Below are 16489 nucleotides of genomic sequence, written 5' to 3' on the forward strand. Positions count from 1 at the left end.
TTGCCTAGGACACACATTTTGGGTTGTAGGTCTTGCCTAGGACACACATTTTGGGTTGTAGGTCTTGCCTAGGACACACATTTTGGGTTGAGCATCTTATCTGGACAAACATTTTGGGTGGTAGGTCTTGCCTAGGACACACATTTTGGGTTGTAGGTCTTGCCTGGGACACACATTTTGGGTTGTAGGTCTTGCCTGGGACACACATTTTGGGTTGTAGGTCTTGCCTAGGACACACATTTTGGGTTGTAGGTCTTGGGTGGGACACACATTTTGGGTTGTACGTCTTGCCTGGGACACACATTTTGGGTTGTAGGTCTTGCCTAGGACACACATTTTGGGTTGTACGTCTTGCCTGGGACACACATTTTGGGTTGTAGGTCTTGCCTAGGACACACATTTTGGGTTGTACGTCTTGCCTGGGACACACATTTTGGGTTGTAGGTCTTGCCTAGGACACACATTTTGGGTTGTACGTCTTGCCTGGGACACACATTTTGGGTTGTAGGTCTTGCCTAGGACACACATTTTGGGATGTAGGTCTTGCCTGGGACACACATTTTGGGTTGTAGGTCTTGGCTGGGACACACATCTTGGGTTGCAGTTCTTGCCTGGGACACACATTTTGGGTTACAATTCTTGCCTGGGACACACATTTTGGGTGGTAGGTCTTGCCTGGGACACACATTTTGGGTTGTAGATCTTGCCTAGGACACACATTTTGGGTTGCAATTCTTGCCTAGGACACACATCTTGGGATGTAGGTCTTGGCTGGGACACACATTTTGGGTTGTAGGTCTTGACTGGGACACACATTTTGGGTTGTAGGTCTTGCCTGGGACACACATTTTGGGATGTAGGTCTTGGCTGGGACACATATTATGGGTTGTAGGTCTTGCCTGGGACACACATTTTGGGTTGTAGGTCTTGCCTGGGACACACATTTTGGGTTACAATTCTTGCCTGGGACACACATTTTGGGTTGTAGGTCTTGCCTTGAACACACATTTTGGGTTGTAGGTCTTGCCTGGGACACACATTTTGGGTTGCAGGTCTTGCCTAGGACACACATTTTGGGTTGTAGGTCTTGCCTGGACACACATTTTGGGTTGTAGGTCTTGCCTAGGACACACATTTTGGGTTGTAGGTCTTGCCTGGGACACACATTTTGGGTTGTAGGTCTTGCCTAGGACACACATTTTGGGTTTTAGGTCTTGCCTAGGACACACATTTTGGGTTGTACGTCTTGCCTGGGACACACATTTTGGGTTGTAGGTCTTGCCTAGGACACACATTTTGGGTTGCAGTTCTTGCCTAGGACACACATCTTGGGATGTAGGTCTTGGCTGGGACACACATTTTGGGTTGTAGGTCTTGGCTGGGACACATATTTTGGGTTGTAGGTCTTTCCTAGAACACAAGTTTTGGGATGCCTCATTTGCCATGCATGTGTTTGGTATTTCATGAATTCCCTGCCTCTGACAATGGAAGCCTGACTGTCATCACGGCAGTCTGTTCCACCAGTCACAGGTTATCACCACGGCGCATCTTTCCAGTGCAATTCTGCATATAAGTACATAGACTAATCATAGAAGGAATACTCCCATATAAAGCACGTCATAAGGACCCCTCATCTTCAGAGCCCTCATTGTAGCTTGTAGATGAGGGTGTCATTGAGGGCTGAGATAGCTCATTCATTCCTTCCCGAGTCCCTGTCCCACGACGCACAGCTCAGGTTGCGCTGACATCTGGCCGGCTGCTCTGGGATCTGTTAAGCCCTGGCTGGTCGCAGGCTCGCTGTCCTTCCGAGCGAATTCCTCAGCCCTGAAATGAGAAAAGAGGCTTATTGCTGAGACACTAACGAGAGATGACGTTATTATGTTAAGCGCATGGCGGTAATCGCATTATTACACTCATACTGGGACCAGTATAATCCTGCGGCTGCAAAATTTACACAACATGTTTTCCTGATTACTGGAAAATGCTCCTCAGTGACAAACACAAGAACGAGTTATGTGAGCCCAGCCTTGTAAAATGCAGGGTTTATGACACACAGGACTGTGCAAACGTTTTAGTCAGGTGTGGAAAAAATGCTGCAGAGTAAGAAGCTTCCAAAAAGAAAAGTGTCAATAGTTTATTTTTATTAAGAGACAAAATGAAAAGTGAATGAACAAAAGAGAAATCTGAATCAAATCAATATTTGGTGTGATTGCACTTTTCCGTCATCACTTCTTCTCGTCACTTGTACACAAGTTATGGAAGATCTCGGCAGGAGGTTGTGCCAAACATCTTGGAGAACTGACCCCAGATCTTCTGTGTATGAGGCTTGTGCAGATCCTTCTGTCTCTTCATGCGACCCCAGATAGACGGGATGATGTGAAATCAGGGCTACGGGGCAGGATCATCACCTCGGAGACTCCTCGTTCTGACATTGGCTGGATGTTGGGGGTCGTTGTCCGGCTGCAGAATAAATTTGGAGCCAATCAGACGCCTCCCTCATGGTGTTACATGATGGGTAAATATCTGCCTGTATTTCTCAGCATTGAGGACACCAAGATATAGGCAACGTTGAGGACTGTAGACGCAGTGGTCGGCCAAGGAAACTTAGTGCAGCAGATGACAAACACGTCATTTTACTACCCTTCGAAATCGGAAGATGTCCAGCAGTGCCATCAGCTCAGAACTGGAGTAACCAGTGGGACCCGGCTACAGCCATCTACTGACCAGAGGTGATCTTCATGGAAGAATTGCAGTAAAGAAAACGTATCATCGACATGGAAACAAGGACAAGCCACTCAACTATGCAGATCAGATGATGGAGGTGACAGGCGGTCACCAGATACCGATGATGGAGGCGACGGGCGTTCACCAGATAATGATGATGGAGGTGACAGGCGGTCACCAAATACTGATGATGGAGGTGACAGGCGGTCACCAGATATTGATGATGGAGGCGACGGTTGGTCACCAGATACTGATGATGGAGGCGATGGGCGGTCACCAGATACTGATGATGGAGGCGACAAGCGGTCACCAGATACTGATGATGGAGACGACGGGCGGTCACCAGATACTGATGATGGAGGCGACAAGCGGTCACCAGATTCTGAAGATGGAGGTGATGGGCGGTCACCAGATACTGATGATGGAGGCGACGGGCAGTCACCAGATACTGATGATGGAGGCGACGGGCGGTCACCAGATACTGATGATGGAAGGGATGGGCGGTCACCAGATACTGATAATGGAGGCGACGGGCGGTCACCAGATACTGATGATGGAGGGGACGGGCAGTCACCAGATACTGAGGATGGAGGTGACGGGCGGTCACCAGATACTGATAATGGAGGCCACCGGAGGCGGCCACCAGATACTGATGGGATTTAGATTTCTGTTTTGTTCATTCACTTTGAATTTTGTTAATTGATAAAATAAACTAATAAACTATTTTGAAAGCTTCTTAGTTTGCAGCATTTAATCCACACCTGCCTAAAACTTTTTCTCATTCCTGTAAGAAGATAAAGAGGTATTCCCATTACATATATATATATATATATATATATATATATATATATATATATATATATCGCTGGGATATGCCATTACTTTATGATTGGTGGCGGTAGATCCTGAGAATGAAGGGGCTGCAAAGCTTATTCAACTATATTAGTGATTTGATGTCAAGACAAGAAGCTCCTTTAAGCTATGTGCGCACAAACAGGATTTGAAGTAGAAATTTCCTGAGCGTTTCTACATCTCCGTGGCAGGAAAAACTCTGCGGTAAAAAAGCTCGGTTTTGACCTGTTTTTGAAGCATTTTTGTACATCAATGAATTATTTTGGAGCTAAATGAAGTTATTTGATGGGACACTGCTTAAACCCTTGAATCACTGTCAGAACTGGGGTGAGAATATTGGTTAATTTAAATGATTAAAGAATGTGTTTGTTGTATTTCAAATAAAGTCTTTGCTCTGTATCTGTGTGTTTATTTAACTCTTTACTTTACTTTAATTAGGCTTGGTGATGAAAGGGTCTGATTGACACCTTGTCATACCCAAACAAAAGAGCTGGGTGTCAGCTGATCCCATTCGCCCAATGTCATTAGCATTTCCATTCATGTGATTTATGCAACAGCTGTGAGCTGGTATTTTTAGCAGGGGAAGGTGCCATTTGCAAACATGGTCCCTGGCCATTATTAACAGCTCACAGCTGTTTGATTAGCTGCTACGTCCCCGATCAGGACTCAGCAGCGCTTTGGACACAGCGTATTTTTGCAGCGTCCAAAATGCAGTGTTCTAATGCCGCACTTTTGTTGTCGGTACATGTGAATCCACCGCATATAATGACACTTCAATCAGTCAAAATCTGCAGCGGAGCCTAGAGTGTCCGCTAGAGAAATTGACATGCTGCGGGTGAGTTTGGGTACGTGGCCACGATCAGGAGCCTCTGCAGGTTTGACGCTGCATGTTTATACAGCGTCAAACCTGCAGCGTCCAGATGTTACAGCATAGTGGATGGGATCTCTAGAAATCCCATGTTACCTATGCGTGCATCAGAGGCTGCGAATCACCCGTGGACACTGACATGCGGCACGTCTTTCAGGACCGCAGCATGTCAAATTCTCTTGTGGAGTCGCTAGTCTCCGCAACATAAATTTGACCACTAGAATGTATTGAATGCGGTAAATCCGCATGGTTCAGTGAACACATGTGGATTTAACTGCGTTCAATAGAATGCAACGTTTTGGAGGCAGCAAAAAATGTGTCCAAAGCGCTGCTACGTCCGGATTGTGGGCACAGAGCCTAAAATGTAAAAAAAAAAAAATGGCGTGGGCTCCCGTGTCATTTTTTTTAACCAGCAGAGGGAGAGCCGACCACTGGGGGCTCATATTAGTAGCCGGGGAAGGGGCCATTAGTCAACAATGTTCCCTGGCTATTAATATCAGGCCACAGCTGTTTGTTTAGCCTTTACTGGTTAGATTACAGTGGGACCCCAGAAAAAAATTGACGTGGGGTCCCCCTATAAAATCTAACCAGAAAAGGCTAGACAGATAGCTGCGGGCTGATATTAATAGCCAGGGAAGGGGCCATGCATACTAGCCCCCTTCACGACTCTTAATATCACCCCTCAGCAGTCCTAGAAATGGCGCATCCATAAGATGCGCCAAATCTGGCGCTTAGCCTTCGCTCTTCCCACTGCCCTGTAGCGGTGGTGAGTGGGGTAATGGGGTTGGGGTTCACGTCAGCCTTGTATTGGCGGCTGACGTGAAGCCCAGGTTAGTAATGGGGGGCATCTATAAGACGCCCCCATTGCTAACTGCGTAGTAAAGTGGTCGCCGCTTTTTCAATAAAAGACACGGCCAGAATAAAGTATTTTAATGAAATAAAAAACACATGGTTTTAATATTTTTTTTTATTGTATGCTGTCCGCAAAGCCATCGATCTTCTGAAAAAAAGGTAAAACAACCATATCCCTCACCAGTCTGCCGTCAACGACGCAGTCCACGATTACGTCGATTGTCCCTCGGCGATCCGGGTCACTTCTACAGTAGTGACATCAGCAATCACTGATGTCACTGCTGTAGAAGATAGCAATGTACACTGACAGGAGTGTAAAATACAAGCTGCAGGGGGTCACTGGGCTTCATCAGCTGAAGATCAGTTGATCAGCCCCAGTGAGCTCACCACCATGGGAACATTCTTCTGAATTTTCCAACGGTGAGGTCACATGAGCGTTCAGCTGATTGCTCATGTGACCGCAGGTCCTGGCAGCGCAGTACACTGCTGGGAGAGCGCTCCCCGCAGTGTACCGCCAGCTGCCGGGCTGAAGACTTTGCCGGGGACCAGGAGGACACCGGGGAGCGCCGAACAGGTGAGTATAGTGTTTTTTTATTTTAATTTTTACTTTTTTTTTTTTTTTGATTTTACTACCGCGGGCACGCTGGCTTGGCAGAGCAGACTACTGCTCCCCCCAGCCGACCCACTCTCGCTGCTATCAGCGGGAGCGGCGGTCAGATAAGAGGAGTAGTAGTCCTCCTCTCCTGACCCAGGTACCACCCGCACCGCGTTTCCGCCGCAAATTCGGGGCTATTGGCTTTAATTGAAATGCAGCAAATCCGCAGGTATAGATATTATACCTGTGGATTTGCTGCGGTTCAATTCAAGTCAATGGGTGCGAATTTGCAGCGGAATCGCGCAACCAATGGTCATGCTGCGTTTTTTTTCCGCAATGGTAATCCTCAGCGGAAATTTCCGCATCATGTACACAGCAACAGCAACGGACCTGGTGGAAAGAAATGGAGTCTGGGATACCTGGGACCAGTGTGTGGAGCACAGCAGAGGGCAATGGACCTGGGGGAAGGAAACAGAGCCTGGGATACCCATGACAGGTGTGTGGAGCACAGCAGAAGGAAACGGACCTGGGGGAAGGAAATGGAGTCTGGAAGACCCGGGATAAGTGTGTGGAGTACAACAGAGGGCAACGGACCTAAGGGAAGGAAACAGAGCCTGGGAGACCCAGGACAGGTGTGCGGATCACAGCAGAAGACAACGGACCTGGGGAAGGAAATGGAGCCTGGGATACCAGGGACAGGTGTATAAACAATAATACACAGAAGAGATAATCGTTTCTGAGCTATGTTATTGAAATCCTGGACAAACCCTTTAAATTCTAGCAGGTAGGCCAATAGCAACATCCAGGCGCAAGCAAAAACTGTGCATGAGTAGAAAAGAGCAAGAGTGATCCCAGTTCTTAAGTGTCCCCATAAACAAGTATTTACTAAAACGTGGCAACCAGAGAGTCCCTAAAGTAGATGCACGAAAAATAGCACATTTTGTGCTGTGCCAACGTTTTTTTTATATCTATCTCCACTCTCAAGTACGGGCCATATCCCATATTCAAGCCAATAGAATTCCCGACCATTTCTCTCCCCAACCAAATCCATAGAAATAGAAGGGTTCACTAATTAGGCAGCCAGTGATTGGCTGCAGCAGTCACATCTGGAGTAAGAAGCAGAGAGTATCGGGGGACCCGACAATGGTCAGAACAGGATCAGTGAGCTACTAGTAAAGCGACTATGGTATGTTTTTTTTATTTTATTATAGACTTTTTACTGCACCTCCGCCACCTATTTAAATCAATAGGACGTGCATTTCCCGGCCGCGGACACTATTCCGTCGACAGAGCGGTGCAGTTCCGTAGTTGAGCAGTTCTGGATGCCGCAAGCACAGATAACAGCTGGTCAGCGGGGGGTGCCAAGTGTCGCACCCCACTGATCAGACATTGATGACCTATCCTAAGTATTAGACCATCAATGTTAAAGTTCCAGACAACCCCTTTAAATGATAAAATTCTGTCTGTTTTCAGCCACCACTAGAGGGAGCTCACTGTGATCTGCTTATACAGCTGCCATTGAAATCAACAGGAGCAAATTAAACGTATCTGCGCACATCTCCCTGGATGATTCAGCCTTTTATAGGACACTGCTCGGCCAGGAGTGCAGGTGATCTCTCCTATCTTGGACAATGTGGGACAGAAGGCCATTATATATAAACAGTTTCAAGAGATACTGTGCGCTTCTCACTTCTTTTCGCCAGCACTGATCTCTTCCCTCTTTTCATCTGTCTCATGGATGCTACATAACAGCAAAACTGTATCAATAAAACTTCTCTTATGAGACAGTTAAAGGGGTTCTCTCATCATCTTATTATAAAAACAAGCAACTTTGTAATTTACCTTTCATTAAAAAGTTTCCCAGGACGGAGGGATTTTACATTTTATGAGTTACTTCTTCTTGTCTAGGGTACTGGCCACCCCTGCAGTTTCTCAGAGGTGGCTGGTCTCCTCAACAAGGAGCGCAGCGCTTACAAGCTGATTTCTATAGAGCTTCCCAGCACTGCTCTGAAGCTGCTCGGATCCCTCGGACAGGTTTAGCGTCCCTGCGCTCCTCCAATACTGCAGAGGAATGGCTGCTACTAGCTGCAGCACGGCGGAGCGCACAGTTCAGGATTGCCATGTAGCCATGCCGGTGGTCTGAACTGTCAGTCATCAGGAGAGCACCCCTCATCAAGCAGGAGGCCAGAAGGCAGCGGTGCACTCCTGGAGAAAGAAGATGGGAAAGCCGATATATTCCCTTCACGAAATCCGCCGCACATGCACGGTACAAGTGAGTGTAAGGAGCGGGCTCAGGGGGTGAGCCGACCCTATGCTCGTCAGGTGATGGCTGTGCGTTACAGCCAGGACCTGCCTCTAACAATCGCAGGTGGCATGAAGCGTCGCCCTCGATTGTTAACCTTTTAAATGCCGCAGTCAAACTCTGACAGTGCACCATTCTATGCCCTTATCAGCTTGATCGCGGGTCGGTGTATTGATATGACTGCTGGGCGTCTGTTGAAGACCCCCTGCGCTTTTCATTACTGAGCTCCTTTGAAATCTGTGGCCGGGCATCAAAGAAGACCATGGTTTTCTCTATTTGCAGCAATACTGAGGTATTGCGGTATATAACGCAAGGAATCAGACAATCACAGCTTGACGTCCCCTAAGGGGACTAACGTACAGTAAAAAAAAAAAAAAAAAAATGTAAAAATATGATTTTTTTTTTTAAAAAAAAAAAACATAAATGATCAAATCGCCCCACTTTTACACATTTGTGGTATTGCTGTGTTCAGAAAAGTCCGATCTGTCAAAATATAAAAATAATTAACCCGATTGGTAAACACTGCAAACAAAAAAAATTCAAGAACGTCAAAATTACGTTTTTTTGGGTTGCTGCAATACCACAAAAAATGCGGTAACAAGCGATCAAAACTTTACATCTATTCCAAAATGGCATCAATAAATCATCTCGCACCACAAAAAATAAGCCATCACACAGCTCCATCAACGGAAATATGAAAACGTTACGTAGCTTGGAAAATGGCGACACAACCCAAAAACATTTATTTTCTTGAAAATCCTGATTTTTTTTTTACCACTAAAATAATAATAAAAAAAATGGGCATGTTGGGTATCGCCGTAATTGTACTGATGAGCAGAATCAAATTGCGAAGTAATTTTTACTACACAATGTACGCCGTAAAAACAATTTCCAAGAAACCAAGTCAGAATTTTTTTTTTTGCACAATTTCATTCCCCTTGGAATTTTCTTTCCTGTTTTCCAGTATACAAGGTGGTAATATTAATGGTGTAATTCAAAAGTACAACTCGTTCCCACAACAAAAAAAAGCCCTGATACCTCTATGTGGATGGAAAAATAAATAAAAGTTATGGCTCTGGGAAGAAGGTGAGCAAAAAACGAAAAGGCAAAAACAGAAATTGGATGCGACGTGAAGGGGTTAAAAACGAAACTACGGTATATAAAAAAATATATACAAAAATACAAGAAGACTAAAATGTGTTTCTTGAAAACTAGTAACTGTAAACTACTATTATTAGCTGATATACTGCAATATTTCTCAACTGGTTAAGTAAAAAAATGATAGAAAAAATTGTGATAGAGGGAGAGCAATATAGACGAGATCAATAAGGTTCCAACGCGTTTCTTCCACAATTATCCAGGATCATCAGGGAACCATACACCTTGTGTCAAATCCTCAGTGATAGAATTGTAGCCAGAGAAGATGAGAAATGTTACAGCACAGATGGTGGCGCACAACAAACATAGGAGTAGAGTCTCAATCCCAAGACACAGGTGTGTGTCTAAATGGACCTTATATAGGTGAAGGAGATGATGTCATCTGATCCACTCCAGGTAACTTGCAAAACCCGACGTGGCGCACAGCAGAGGGCAACAGACCTGGGGGAAGGAAACGGTGCCTAGATTACCCAGGACTGGTGTGTGGAGAACAGCAGAGGGCAACAGACGTGGGGGAAGGAAATGGAGCCTAGAATACCCAGGACTGGTGTGTGGAGAACAGCAGAGGGCAACAGACGTGGGGGAAGGAAATGGAGCCTGGGATACCTGGGACCAGTGTGTGGAGCACAGCAGAGGGCAATGGACCTGGGGTAAGGAAATGGAGCCTGGAAAACCCGGGACAGGTGGGTGTACAGCAGAGGGCAACAGACCTTGGGGAAGGAAAAGGAGCCTGGGATACCCAGGACAGGTGTGTGTACAGCAGAGGGCAATGGACCTGGTGGAAAAAAATGGAGTCTGGGATACCTGGGACCAGTGTGTGGAGCACAGCAGAGGGCAATGGACCTGGGGGAAGGAAATGGAGCCTGGGAAACCCGGGACAGGTGTGTGTACAGCAGAGGGCAACAGACCTGGGGGAAGGAAACGGAGCCTGGGATACCCGGGACAGGTGTGTGTACAGCAGAGGGCAACGGACCTGGTGGAAAGAAATGGAGTCTGGGATACCTGGGACCAGTGTGTGGAGCACAGCAGAGGGCAATGGACCTGGGGGAAGGAAACAGAGCCTGGGATACCCATGACAGGTGTGTGGAGCACAGCAGAAGGAAACGGACCTGGGGGAAGGAAATGGAGTCTGGAAGACCTGGGATAAGTGTGTGGAGTACAACAGAGGGCAACGGACCTAAGGGAAGGAAACAGAGCCTGGGAGACCCGGGACAGGTGTGCGGATCACAGCAGAAGACAACGGACCTGGGGAAGGAAATGGAGCCTGGGATACCAGGGACAGGTGTATAAACAATAATACACAGAAGAGATAATCGCAGGACAGCAGCAAGGAAAGGGGAGAATAATTTTTTTAACCCCTTCGGAGAATCCAAATTTTTTGAAACGGAAAACGGGAAACGGACCTGGGGGAAGGAAATGGAGCCCGGAGACCCGGGATAAGTGTGTGGAGCACAGCAGAGGGCAGCGGACCTAAGGGAAGGAAACAGAGCCTGGGAGACCCGGGACAGGAGAATCCAATTTTTTTTTGCAGGATTCAAGGCTATTTTAATTTGCTTTGAATCGATTTGCTTGTCTCTAAACAGGCGATTTAGGGTTTGTTGGAGGCATTTAAGGTCCATTTTCACCATAGAAGGTCGTTATAATGCCCGTGTGCAAAATATTGCAATCTGCATCTGATGTAGATTACACCATGTCTGTGGCATCTGTCCAACAACCAGGAGACATTTATCTGACTTGGTCCCTTTGCCATTGGGACATCCAGGAATTATGTATCCCCGGTACGAGATGGGAGATACATCCAATTGGAAGAGTGTTTCAAGTGGGGTACCCCAAGGCTCTGTCCTGGCCCCAGAGTTGTTCAACATTTTTATAAATGATCTAGATAAGGGAACTGAAGGTAAACTAATCAAATTGGCAGATGATGCAAAGCTAGAAGGGACAGCTAATACTAGAGAAGACAGAGAAAGGATTCAGAAGGATCTAGATAAGCTTAAACAATGGACAGCAACTAATAGAATGGTATTTAACAGGGAGAAATGCAAGATTCTACACCTGGGCAAGAAAAGCAAAAATTACATCTACAGAATGGGAGGAATAGAACTAAGCAACAGCACATGTGAAAAAGACTTGTGTATACTAATAGATCACAGACTGTACATGAGTCAACAGTGTGATGCAGCAGCAAAAAAGGCAAACACAGTTCTGGGATGTATTAACAGAAGCATACAGTCTAGATCACGTGAAGTAATTATCCTCCTCTACTCCTCCTTGGTCAGACCTCATCTGGAATACTGTGTCCAGTTCTAGGTACCACATTTTAAAAAAGTAGACTGCTAACAATGTCCTACGAGGAACGGTTAAAGGATCTGGGAATGTTTAGCTTGGAAAAAGAAGGCTAAGAGCAGACTTAATAGCTGTCTACAAATATCTGAAGGGCTGTCACAGTGTAGAGGGATCATCCTTATTCTCATTTGCACATGGAAACATGAGAAGCAATGGGATGAAAGTGAAAGGGAAAAGATACAGATTAGATATTAGAAAAAACTTTTTGACAGTTAGGGTGATCAATGAGTGGAACAGGCGGCCACGAGAAGTGGTGAGTTCCCCTTCAATGGACGTCTTCAAACAGAGATGTCTGAGATGATTTAGTGAATCCTGCTTTGAGCAGGGGGTTGGACACGATGACCCTGGAGGTCCCTTCCAACTCTAACATTCTATGATTCTATGACACAAACTAAATAATTTATTTCAAGACCTGGATATTGTATCCACATCAACATTCCAGTTGTCACATTTGTCACTTAGGCTATGTTCACACATGTTGTTTTTTTTTACGTCACAAATCTACAGCAAAACTTTATCTTCAGGGGAATTTTGTTGCGTATTTTTCTTGCAGTTTTTGTGCTTTTTGATGCGTTTTTTTCACTGTCCTTCTGTCTCTATTTATACATGTACATAAAGTTCTGCAAAAAAAGAACCCCATTCTATTTTGCCATCAAAAATGCTGAAAAAACGCTGATGCAAATTTTGGTGCATTTTTGATGCCTTTTTTTCACCACCCATCACTTCCTATGGATAAAAAAAACGCTGAAAGAAGTGACACGCTCTATTTTCCAAAAACCCAACCAAGGCACAAAATACAAGATGTGCGAACAAAGAATTCTGTTTTCTCATAGACTTTGCTGGTGCTGCAAAACGCAGCTGAAAATTTCCAAAAAAATCTGCCTATATTGCTGTCCCCGGTCACAATTTTTTTTCTAGAATTTTTTTGTCACGTTTTGTCTTTTTCAGAACCAGTTGACAATAACTGGTTTTCAAGAAGCATATTGTCTCATTAAAAGTGAAGCTTTATTGATAAAGTTTTGCTTCCATATATTTGATAAGAATATTACATAAATTATAGGGGACTCCTATCTGATGAAATAGCTGATCAGTTTTGGATGAGGGATAATCCTTTAAAAGCTATCTGTGTTCATTCACCAACATTTTGAAAAAACTGAATACAACTCGCCCACAAAGAAATCGGATGTTGCATATATATATGACTCGCCCCCTGGGCCGTGGGGCACGCGGATCCGGGCGATAGGGGAACGACGGGGGTAGTAGTAGTGGCGGCCCGGTCCCGCGGCTCAGGGTGGTCAGGCCATTGGTAGTCTGCTACGTACTTGAGATAATGTCCGACTACGCCACCCGTGGATTGCGGTTATTAGGAACCGCTGCTGCAAGGCAGTCCGCTGGGGCTGATGATGGGTGCAGCTGAGGTGATGTGACTCCCCACGGGAAGAGTGCAGCCCCAGGGCAGTGTAGTGGATGGTGGGAGTGATGGTAGTGCGAGTCCCGGTGCTGATAGTGCTGGAGGCGCGAAGGAGCACACAGACAAGTTACAGTCCAGGGTCTTTACTCACAGTTCATTTGTTCCGGGTCACTTCTGTCAGCAGTGACCGCCCGAGCCGCGCTGCGTCCACCAGGTGTGGGGCTCGGTCAACTCCCAGGCAGCTCAGGAGCATGGCACAGGACCCCCTTTAATCCTTTCTCTGGCCTGCCTCACCAGTGACCCACTTTTGTCTAGCTGCCGCGGACTTGTGCGGTTAAACGTGGGCCCCGTCCTCCGCTGTCCTATATGGTGCCTTCCTAGCAGGTTTGATGAGGTGTCGCACCAATAGATGATCACGACGACCGGTCTTTGGCTGAGGGTTGTTTCTCCTCCACCAACTTGGGATCCGATACCCTTAATCTGCCTGACCCTTCACCCTGGATTCTCGTGGGTTCTTAGGGTCCCTTCCACCTTCTGGTTCCTGAGCCCTTCTGTTTCTCTGTCTCTCCTTCTTGCAGTTCCTGTTCTGTTCCTCTCTGTTCCTTTCTCTTGGAGCTGAGATGAGCCAGAATCTCAGCTCCCCTTCACCTCCTCCTCGGCCTCTCACTAGGCCCTCCTGGAGTAGAGCTCCTACAGAGCCTCTACTCCCTGTCTTCTCCTCTGGCTGAACTGACCCAGAACTAAGATGGTGCCCACCTTTTATACCTCCTTCTAGCCATGAGCCCAGGTGACCAGCAACCAATGAGCTCCTATCTACACTCAGGAACCAACCCCTATCTGCCCCTACAGCACTGGGTGTTCCACCCCTCCCTCCCCACTCCAGCAGGGACATGGTCGGTCGTGCCTGCACTTATGTCTAGTGGGAGCACCGTTGAGCTGTCCCTGGGAAATGGGGTGTGTGTGCTGCATGCAGCTAACTGAGCCCTGGTCCACACTCCATCCTTACCTGGGAGTGGAATATCACACCTCTGGCAGAGGTGCAATACCCCTGTAGCGGCCGAGCCCTCGGGGCGCTACATATACAGTACAGACCAAAAGTTTGGACACACCTTCTCATTTAACCACTTTGCACCAGAGCCTGTTTTTGTCTTCGTGACCGGGCCAATTTTTTCAATTCTGACCACTGTCAATTTATGAAGTAATTACTCTGGAACGCTTCAACGGATTCCCCTGATTCTGAGATTGTTTTTTTCATGACATATTGTACTTCATGATAGTGGTAAAATTTCTTCGATATCACTTGCGTTTATTTGTGAAAAAATCGGAAATTTGGCGAAAATTTTGAAGATTTTGCAATTTTCAAACTTTGAATTTTCATGCCCTTAAATCAGAGAGATTTGTCACACAAAATAGTTAATAAATAACATTTCCCACATGTCTACTTTACATCAGCACAATTTTGGAACCAAAATTTTTTTTTGTTAGGAAGCTATAAGGGTTAAAAGTTGACCAGCGATTTCTAATTTTTCCAACAAAATTTACAAAAACATTTTTTTTAGGGACCATATCATATTTGAAGTGACTTTGAGGGGTCTTTATGACAGAAAATACCCAAAAGTGACACCATTCTAAAAACTGCACCCCTCAAGGTGCTCAAAACCACATTCAAGAAGTTTATTAACCCTTCAGGTGCTTCACAGGAATTTTTGGAATGTGGAAGAAAAAAATTAACATTTAACTTTTTTCACAAAAATGTTACTTTAGACCCAATTTTTTTTATTTTCACAGGGGTAACAGGAAAAAATGGACCCCAAAATTTTTTGTGCAATTTCTCTTGAGCACGCAGATATCCCATACGTGGGGAAAAACCACTGTTTGGGCGCACGGCAGGGCTCGGAAGGGAAGGAGCGCCATTAGACTTTTTGAATGTAAAATTTGTCTGAATAATTAGCAGATGCCATGTTGCATTTGGAGAGCTCCTGATGTTCCTAAGCAGTGGAAACCCCCCACAAGTGACACCATTTTGGAAACTAGACCCCTTAGGGAACATATCTAGATGTGTGGTGAGCACCTTGCACCCCAAGGTGCTTCACAGAAGTTTATAATATTGAGCTGTAAAAATAAAATTTTCACATTTTTCCCACAAAAACGTTTTTCATCCCTTAATTTTGCATTATCATAAGGGTAATAGGATAAATTGCACCATGAAATTTGTTGTGCAGTTTCTCCTGAACACGCTGATACCCCATATGTGGAGGAAAACCACTGCTTTGGTGTACGGCAGGGTTCGGAAGAGAAAGAAGCGCTATGTTGGCTGGGATAGGCAGCAGACACCATGTCACATTTGAAGAGTCGCTGACATGCCGAAACAGCAGAAACCCCCACAAGTGACCCCATTTTGTAAACTACACCTCTCAATGAATTCATCTAGGGAAGTAGTGAGTATTTTTAAATTTTTAAATTTATACCATTGGGCAGTGAAAAAAGCATAATTATATTTTTACCACAAAAAAATGTTTTACCCTCAGATTTTACATTTTCACACAGGGCAATGGGTAAAAATGGTGCCGAAATGCGTCACACAATTTCTTCTAAAAGTGGCAATACCCCATATGTGGCTGTATCGTACCACTTAGCCATACGGTGAGATTTGAGGGGGAAGGAGTGCTATTTGACAATTGGAGAACAAATTATTGTAGAATAGGCATTTGGATTTGGGAGCACAAAATTTTCTGAATTTCTTTTGGGGGGCAAGGGCCATTTCGCTTTTCCAGAGCCTTTCTGCTACCAGCGACTTGGAATATTTTTGACAAATGACGGACCTGAGTGGGGACTAGCTTTTTTTGAGGACTGAGTTGAAGCTTTTATTGGGAACATTTTAAGTAACATTTATCCGGCGCTCTAGGCTGAGCACTTACATCGGGGTTTCCATCTAAATTTCCAAGTGATGTAATTCAGATGAAACCCCTGTGGGATCCATTCACTGTAATGAGGCAGCAGAGTTACTCTGGACTCCGTCTGGCCTCTGTTTAGCGGTGTCCTTTTTTTCAGAAGTGCACAAAACTGTGGCCAACCGCACTTTTATGCACGCCTAAAAAACTGACACCGTGGGCTCACAGGCCAGATGGCATCCACAGTGGCCTATATCTGCCTCATTACAGGGAATCTTCCGTCATGGGTTCCGTCTGAATCACGTATCTCAGAGATTTACACGGAAACTCTGGTGTAAGTGCTCAGCGCAGAGCGCAGGATAAATGTGAGCAGAGCCTTACTGCGATCTTTGGGAGACATAATAAACAAAATCAGTAGCAGGTGAAGAATTGGTTTTATTTATTTTTTGACGCCGTTCCTAGTGTGATATAACTGATTAGATTACTTTATTCT

At 45.6% G+C, this 16489-nt stretch overlaps 1 protein-coding gene across 1 annotated transcript in view; it reads right to left on the reverse strand.

Moving 5' to 3' along the window:
* Positions 1-1144: 1144 nt before the first annotated feature.
* Positions 1145-16489, reverse strand: part of PCARE (photoreceptor cilium actin regulator) — a 39310-nt gene continuing 23965 nt past the window's right edge. The window contains exon 2 of the mRNA XM_073673290.1: positions 1145-1824. Within this exon, the coding sequence (XP_073529391.1) occupies positions 1695-1824 (130 nt within the window). The 3' untranslated portion in view covers positions 1145-1694. The remainder of the gene's footprint in view (positions 1825-16489) is intronic.

The sequence above is a fragment of the Phyllobates terribilis genome, unplaced genomic scaffold (genome assembly GCF_046119375.1).
Source record: "Phyllobates terribilis strain yellow unplaced genomic scaffold, ASM4611937v1 Scaffold_3__8_contigs__length_932513732, whole genome shotgun sequence".
Classification (NCBI taxonomy): Eukaryota; Metazoa; Chordata; class Amphibia; order Anura; family Dendrobatidae; genus Phyllobates; species Phyllobates terribilis.